This window comes from Eulemur rufifrons, chromosome 7 (genome assembly GCF_041146395.1).
Source record: "Eulemur rufifrons isolate Redbay chromosome 7, OSU_ERuf_1, whole genome shotgun sequence".
In the NCBI taxonomy this organism is placed as follows: domain Eukaryota; kingdom Metazoa; phylum Chordata; class Mammalia; order Primates; family Lemuridae; genus Eulemur; species Eulemur rufifrons.
Window position 1 is genome coordinate 106,732,382 of NC_090989.1, and position 8,278 is coordinate 106,740,659.

General features: G+C 34.9%; 1 protein-coding gene across 1 annotated transcript in view; it reads right to left on the minus strand.

Moving 5' to 3' along the window:
* The window catches only part of AADACL2 (arylacetamide deacetylase like 2), a 38,629-nt gene extending 36,040 nt beyond the window's left edge, over positions 1–2,589 (minus strand). The window contains exon 1 of the mRNA XM_069475352.1: positions 2,452–2,589. Coding sequence (XP_069331453.1) covers positions 2,452–2,589 — 138 coding nt within the window. The remainder of the gene's footprint in view (positions 1–2,451) is intronic.
* Between the last annotated feature and the right edge of the window lie 5,689 nt (positions 2,590–8,278).

Sequence of the window (8,278 nt, forward strand, 5' to 3'; positions counted from 1 at the left end):
ATGATCCAAATTTCCTGGTTTTCAATTCCAAATAGATTGGTGCCCTTTGTTCCCCCACCTCTTAAATCCCATATCTGATGTCATTTTTGAAAAAAGTTCTCCTTGTCGTTTCTGACTAGTTTCTCTAGGACATTTATGTCATATCATTACACAGTTTACTCCAAAGAAAAACCTTCAAAATTACATGGATAATGATACATTGAACAGCCTTTATTATTACAATTATTCCAAAGAATTTAAAGTATTTACATTTGCATTAGATAACATCTAACCCCTACACTTTAATGATGAGGAAGCATGCAGAAACTCTAAGTTGCAGCCAGTGAACATCAAGGCCAAGTCTGCATCCATTTTTCTAAATCAGGCTCTTATACTACCACTTAGCTGTGTGACATTAAGCAAATTCCTCTGTACCTCAATTTTCTTGTCTATATAATGGTAATAATAATAAATCCCTCAATGAGTTGTAGTAGGATTTAAATTAGTTAATACTTTCAACACATTAGAAGAGCATCTGTCCTATGTACATATTCAATAAATCTTTTCTTGTTATTTAAATATTCTTCACTAATAAGAATTATTGAGTATTTTCATGCTAATTGGATATAATCTAGTAGAATATCCTTTATAGCAAGTTTTTGGTAAATGAGTAAATTTAGTTAATTTTTCATTTGGCAAATTGGCTTTTAAAAATTAGATTTTGGGCATATTGCCTTGTTTCTCAGGTCTCAGATATTCTGTTTTTTATTAGACACTTAAATATTTTTGAACCATAACAAAAGCTACCACTTAAGAGATTATTTTTGGCTCTTGTGGCATACATGATCTTTAATTCTGACAGCAATTCTGCAAAGTATTTATGATTAATATCCACATTTTATGGGCAAAAAATATGTAATGAAGGGTAAAGGAGACTTTCCAAGGTTGTATGTGCTTTATTCTACCAAACTCTACCTTCCAATCAACATATGATTGCAAAGTAATACATTTCTTTTTCAAGCCCATTTTATCAAGAAATTTATTTTTCACTTCCCTTTCATATGTTAAAAAAAAAATTATTCTTGCTGCTATCACAACATTGAGTTACAAAATTCAGTCCTAACAATAAAATTGTTTTCCCTAGAACAGCCCAAAACTATTAAATTTATTAGAGTAATCTTTAAAGTAATGTGTGTGTGCTTTTCCTATAATCTTTTTTAAAAATAAAGGATAATCCATATAATATCAAATATATAAATTGCATAATTTTATTCTAGATGGAGAATGGTGGAAAATTTAAAGCTAAGACAATAAAAGTAGAACTTTTGAGTTAGACGTTCTGATAATGTAATTTTGATGCTATCAATATCAGTTGAGTGTTAAATATATATGAGATAATCAAGGAAGATAGTATAGCAGTTTCTGTGTGGAGCTGACACTTCCATATCCACATATTCCTTCATTTTAGATTAAATTGAGGAGCAAGAGCATTGGAAAAAGAGACAGTTATGGAGAAGGTGAGCCTCTAGAAGTGATTAGAGAGAAAAATATAAGGACTTAGATGACACCAGTAGGCATTGGTTGTCGTTCACAGATCTGTTGTTTGCTGTACAAAGCACCACGGGACAGCCTCTCCCTCCTATACAGATGGATTGCTTTCTCTTTTCTGATTGTCTACTGCTGTTTTTGCTTTCTCCTTTTAGTCTCCTGTTACTACCATGGCAGAACCTTTCTGGAGGCTACCTGGTTTGGCAGAAAGAGTACAGACTTTGAAATGAGACAATTCTTATAATTCTGGAGTTGTTCATTTCTACCTGGATGTGTTCTTTTGAATCTCTTTTTCCTCCTCTATAAACTGATAAAAATAATTGCAAGAGAGTAGGGAATGAGTGGAGATATGTATTATAAAAGGCCTGTACATTGTAAGAACTCAAAAATGTTAGTTTTTAATCATATCTTCCCCTTATAAAGGAGTTATTTTTGTAAGAACCCATAATCCACTCTACATATTGCAAGTCAGACAAACCCTGAAATCCAAAAATTTAGAATTGATGAAAGCCATTGAATAGTAAGAGCCCTAAATTAATATCACACAGGTACATACACTAATAATGTGTATCTGAACAACTAAAAGATAATTATGGGACTAGGTTGCCCCGAAAATTCAAATTTGTCAAGTTATTAAATAAGCCTCAAAGCCTTTGCCTTCAACAATACCATTTCTTTTATGCATATCACAATAAATAGAGTCTTTACATTTATACATAAACTCTTGGAAGCAAAATTTCTGTTTCACTCTGTTCTGCACAGACGCAGTAAGTTTTATTTTACTTAATGTTATTTACTCTAACAAATAAGCAAGAGTTCTTTCAAAATGATGATATTAGTCCTACTAATAAAAAAGTTCATAAGCACTCATTTTTAGTCAATATAGCATCCCAATTTTCAGCAGAAAATAAATGTCAATCTTACCATCAATGAAAAAATTTTAGTAGCTGTATCCAAGGCCATTACTTTCCAACTATCTTCAACGTTGTCTGGTATGGGTGTATGAATATAAGAAAGAAAAAGAACAAAAAACAGCCCCAAACAGCGAGCTTTGAACCCCATAATATCCCTTTTTCCAGCTTCTTCAGTACTAAGGTTAAATTTTTTATAAATATTAAATAATAAGTAGCAGAGCAGATGTAGACTGGGAACTCTCTCAGGTGAAATGATCATCTTAACAACATGAAGCTAATTTTCAATTCAAACATTACAGAATCAGCAGTAACGTGTTCGCAAATACAGAGACTCTGAAACAGATATCATCATTCATCAGATTACACAAGTATTATTAGCATGCAGCTTAAAACTCCTACAGTATTTCTTCATCCTGTGAAACTATTATCAGCCTGAAATAACTTTATCATTGAGACATAAATCAGAGCCTAAATGCAAGCATCGAATAAGCCATGAAGTAAATTTTTGTGGTTGGGTGGATACAACATTTTTTAAGAACAGTTTTGGTTTTGTTTTTGTTTTAATTTAGCTGATATTTAGTCAAAATCCAGGATAATATCATTAGCATGGATCATTAACCATGTTAACAAACGCTGCTTGTGGTGGACCAAGCTTTGGCTTAAAAGATAAGGGATGTGGGGACTTGTCCAAATTCTATCATTTATGAAGCTAAAACTTTTCAGTAGGCTGAAGGACCAAGAAACTCATTATAAGTATAGTACATTCTGTTTTTTAGAGAATTACATGGTGTGATGGTTAACTTTCTAAGTCAATTTGACCAGGCCAAGGGATGCCCAGATAGCTGCTAAAACATTGTTTCTGAATGTATTTTTGAGAGTGTTTCTGGAAAAGATTAGCATTTGAATTGGTAGACTGAGTAAAGAAGATTGCTCTCCCCAGTGTGGGGGGGGGTATAATCCAATCCACTGAGGGCCTGAGCAGGACAAACGTGGAGAAAAAGTGAATTCATTCTCTTTTACTGACCTGGGAAATTGTCGTAACTCTGATTCATGTTAGTGCTGCCTAAGCGTCCAGAAACAGTAAGCTTTATCCCTTAATATTTCATAAATATGATCTCTTCTCCCATCACTTAACATTTATGACTTATATGTACTACAATAAGAAGACTTTCAGAAGCATCAGAGAGGAGTCTAGAAAAAACCTGCAAAATAAATTAATCACATTATTTTATTAAAAAAGTAAAGGCATATAATTTGCAATGAAAGAAGTAATATAATCATACAATATATCATAATCACAGATGACAGAATAGTGTGCTGAAAATTCTAAAGCATCTTCAGGAAAAGTTATTATAATTAATAATAAGCAAATTTAGAAAAATCACAAGGTACAAAGTCAATATATAAAAATTGATTGTACAGTGATGTCAGCAAGAATGGCAGATTTCAAAAGACTTCCAAAAAATATACTCTTCCATCAAAACAATAAAAACATTTGCAAAAGTTGTCGAAATCAACTTTCTCAGAACTCTGGAAATTAATCAAAAGCTTACAACAATCTGAGGTATGTTTATTCAGGAAAAACAGTAAAATTTTTATAAGAACAGAAATTTATTATTTTTACTTTATTGCCATCTCCTTTTCCCCAGCTCTGCAGTATCCTTGAGAACCAACAGCTCCTCTATGAGGATGACAATCAGCAGTGTAAAAGCCACTGGAGAAGCCAAAAAGGATTGAGGTGACTTCAAAGTCCCATTCTCAGTTAATTATCATTTGACCTCTTTGGAACCTGACTCTTAGGATTTGTCTTTACTTGACCTGACTTACAACTCACCCAGTGCTAAGAGACTTTTCCCAAGTAATTTTGATTTTACAAAATCCACACCAATTGTTTAATATCACAGTGCTTTAGGTGGCCATAATAAGGTGAAAAACAAGCTGACCAAAAAAATTAAAAAGAAAAGCTAGAGAATAAGATGCCCATAGGTAAGCTTTGAAAATTCTGATATAATCCAGGGAATCTAAAAGGCCATGTGCGTGAAAATGCCTTGGAAAGACCTGAGAAGGCCCTATGCTCTAACCTCCGGTTGACTTAAAAGTTCTGCAAAAGCAAGAAGTGATGGCTAAGGGAGAATTATAAATTGCCTGCCTTCAGAACTGAAAACAAAACCTAACACACATACGGAGACCCTCAACAAAACAATTATGTAATGCTTCTCATGTTTTTGTAAATTTGTGTCTTCCTTTACCTCCCTGAAGACACTCATAGTTTACTATGGCACGCACATTCCCATTAACAATGCCTGCTCCCAAATAAATGGCATTTTCTCTTAGGGAGTCTCCCTCACTGTTTGTTATTAAGTTGACAGTATTAAGATCACCATATCAAGGAGAAAGGTGGCCAAGGGAAGCTGGCTCTCTACCACCCTCCCACAACTGTGGAAGATCTGAGGTCATGAGATAACCATCAAAAGAGATTGCTGAGGACCATACCTGAAGTCTTTTGGCTAAAGGTGAGCTGGGAGAAGTTGCAACAGTGTATCTAAACAGAAGATGGGTAAATCCCCCATTGATTTCCATCACTAGTTTCTTGAGATTTTCTCAGAAATGATTGGCACAGATTCGAGGGTAGATCAAAATCTCTCTGTGACCTTAATCACTTTTGTCTTGCCTGTCTTGCTTATTTTTCGAACACAAGTTAGGGAAAAGGTGGTAGGATGGCAAAAACAGACTATTACTCAAATTTTTAATAGTGGCTACTTAGTTGAGGGGACAATCTAGAGAAAAGAATAAATTAAGAACTGCTATGTTAGCTGCTCAGTTAGAACACTTGGCTAAAGGAAATAATCCCTACTCCAGACAAATTATAAAGGGAAGAAAGGCAGATGAGAAACAATATGTCATTATTGCAGGAAGGCAGCATGTCAGAAGAGGGATTGTAGAAAGAAACTCTAGAGGATGCAGGAATTTTAGGAAAACAGGAAACAAGAAAGTCCAAAGGCTAGAAAATAATAATTGGCAAAGGGCTTAAAATGGACAAGCTTAGGGAAATTTGGAAGTAGAAACTGGTGCTGCTTTTTGTGCAATTTCCCTGGGAATTTCTCACTTCCATTTGGTGACAGATTAAATACAGGATGTTGGTATTTGGCATCTGCCTTGTTCCTATTCCTCCACAGTTCCCATACAGATAGGTTGACTGAAAGTATGTTTCTTACTTCTTCCTGATCTCCTGTCTCCACTGGGGAGAAACCTGCTGTGCAACTTTATAACTGCTATATTCTGTAGCTCCAGATAGCATGTCTGTGGAGCTCTATGGGGAAAAGAAAGTCACCGATTTGATTATTATGTGCCTTCTGAAAAAAAGGGGGTATAGCAGGGAGTGGCAAACTCAGATCATGCTAGAAGAGCACCCTGAGCTGAAACAGATCCAGGCATCATTTTGGAGCTCAATTAAAATTGATAAAGCCAGTTATAAAAGAATTTTTTCAAAAGGGATAATTTATAAAGGGCACTCATCCTATAATACTCATAGTTCCAATAAAGAAGAAAGTAAATTTGATAAAGCTGGCTGACCACTATGTAGCTTTGTACAAAATCTTAGAGAAGTGAATAAATGTGCTGTTCCAGTAATTCCTGTAGTTCCTGACCCTGCAACTCTTCTGACCCCTGACTTTGGTACTGTTGTCTAAAATTTTTTCTCTGTAATTGATCTGTGCTTCTCTCTCCTTTACTCTTTTCTTCCTCCCTCCCATCCTTCCTTCCTTCCTTTCTTCCTCTCTCTCTCTCAGATGTGGCAAATAGGGATTCTCTTAGCCAAAATTTCTTTTTAGAGGAATCCTGCATTCTGCAGAAATGGGATGACAGTCGTCCTCCACTATACTTAGTCCTTTACTGGGAGTAACCCTGGAGAAGTGTGACCATAACATAAACATGGTGGTAGATTTAGAGGGGCAACTGCTGTGGCCAGTTCTGTTAAGAAGGTCTGAGTGGTACATCTCCATGGCTGCCATGTAATAAGATACTATTCAATAATACGAACAATGAACCTGTATTACACACAACCACATGAATGGATCTCAAGAAAACATTATGCTGTGCCAAAGAGGCTAGACACAAAAGAGTTCTAATTGCATTATACCATTTATACAAAATTCTAGACCACTTCTACAGTGACAGATAGCATATTAGTAATTGCCTATGGCCAGAGAAGAGGGGCAAGGATTAGCTGGGGAGGGGCACAAGAAAACAATTTGAAGTAATAGAAATGTTCTATCGAATGTGATGGTGGTTACACTGTTAGGTACATTTGCCAAACTCACAGAACTGTACACTTAAACTGGATGCATTTCTTTGTGAATTATATCCCAGTAAAGTGACTTCTTAAAATAACCTGCCTCCTCAATGAGCTACTACTGCTACCATGCTTTTTAAAAATTTTTTAGAAAACTTAATTTTTTACTAACACTTCTACCATTTTGCAGTTTTTTCCATTTTATTGTGAAATGTGATTAACATTCAGAAGGTTATGTAAAATGTGTATTCATTAAAAAATTATACATATTAAAGCAACACTATGTACTCATGACCCAGGACAAAAGGATAAAGCATTGCTGGTACTCTAGAAGGTCCATGTACCCCCTGCCCCTGTTCACATAGGTGCCCTCTCTCTTAGTTCTCTTCCAACTCTCTGTTCCTTCTCTGTACCACACATGTTAGGAGCCCCAGGATTGTGTCTTCTATTCACTTCTTGTCTTCTAATCACTTCTCTTCCACTTAGAACTTTCTGTGTGAGGTCATCTAGCTCTTTGTCCTCAGAGATGATCTACACACTGATCCATCTTCCAAAAGTCCAGATATTTTATGGCAGAAGTAAATTTATTGTCACAAGACTCAAGTATGCAAAAATGTAAGTCTATTTGCTTGCTATAATGAAACTTCGCTTAGCTCTTATCTTCCCATAAATGCCCATGAAGGGAAGTTTTATTCTTGTTAATTCAGGGTAAATTCAGTTACTGGATCCTTAAAATTCCTTATCTTTTGGGTAACCACTCAGTCAAATTAGAATTTTCCTTATTTGATTTTTCCTTGCCTTATTATCAGGTAGTACTCTATGTTCTGTGTTAGAGGGCAAAGGTATTAATATATGGTCCCTGGAAACTTTCTGCCAATACTTTACCTATTTCTAATCTATTAATCCCCAGTGCCAAGAACTATACCTGGTAAATAATTAGTGCATTTCCTCTTTCCTACTCCTTTTCTTCAAAGCTTCCTATTTCTTGAAAAGTCTAGCATGTTTATGAAAGCAAAATTGTAAAAACTTGAATAAGATCATACATTTAACACTATTACAAGCTTCCAGTTTAGTCTGTTTTGGAACTTCTAACCATTGACAGTTTTGTATAAATTATGCCTACAAAATCATAAATCAATTATACCTATAAGATTATATGAATCAATTTAGGCACTGAGGCATTTCTGAAAAACTTCAGACACCAAATCATGGGTCCTCACCCTATATATAGCAACTTATATATATTTTGGAAACCTGTTTCTCTATTATTTTTATCACTACTTTTGGCATAACATCTTTCAGCAAATTGTAAAGATCACATTATTAGAAGGAGAAATAGATGACAGTTTTGATTATTCAATCCATTAATAAATGCTAGGAATGTCAAGAGGACAAAAGCGGAATATTCCCTTTGTTATAAAGAATGATGAATTCCCTGATGACTGAAACAAAATTTTACTCACTTCTGTCTTCCTAGAGGTTCCTGGAATAAACCTGTTTATAGACACACCTACTCACACACTCAAACAAACATACATACACACAT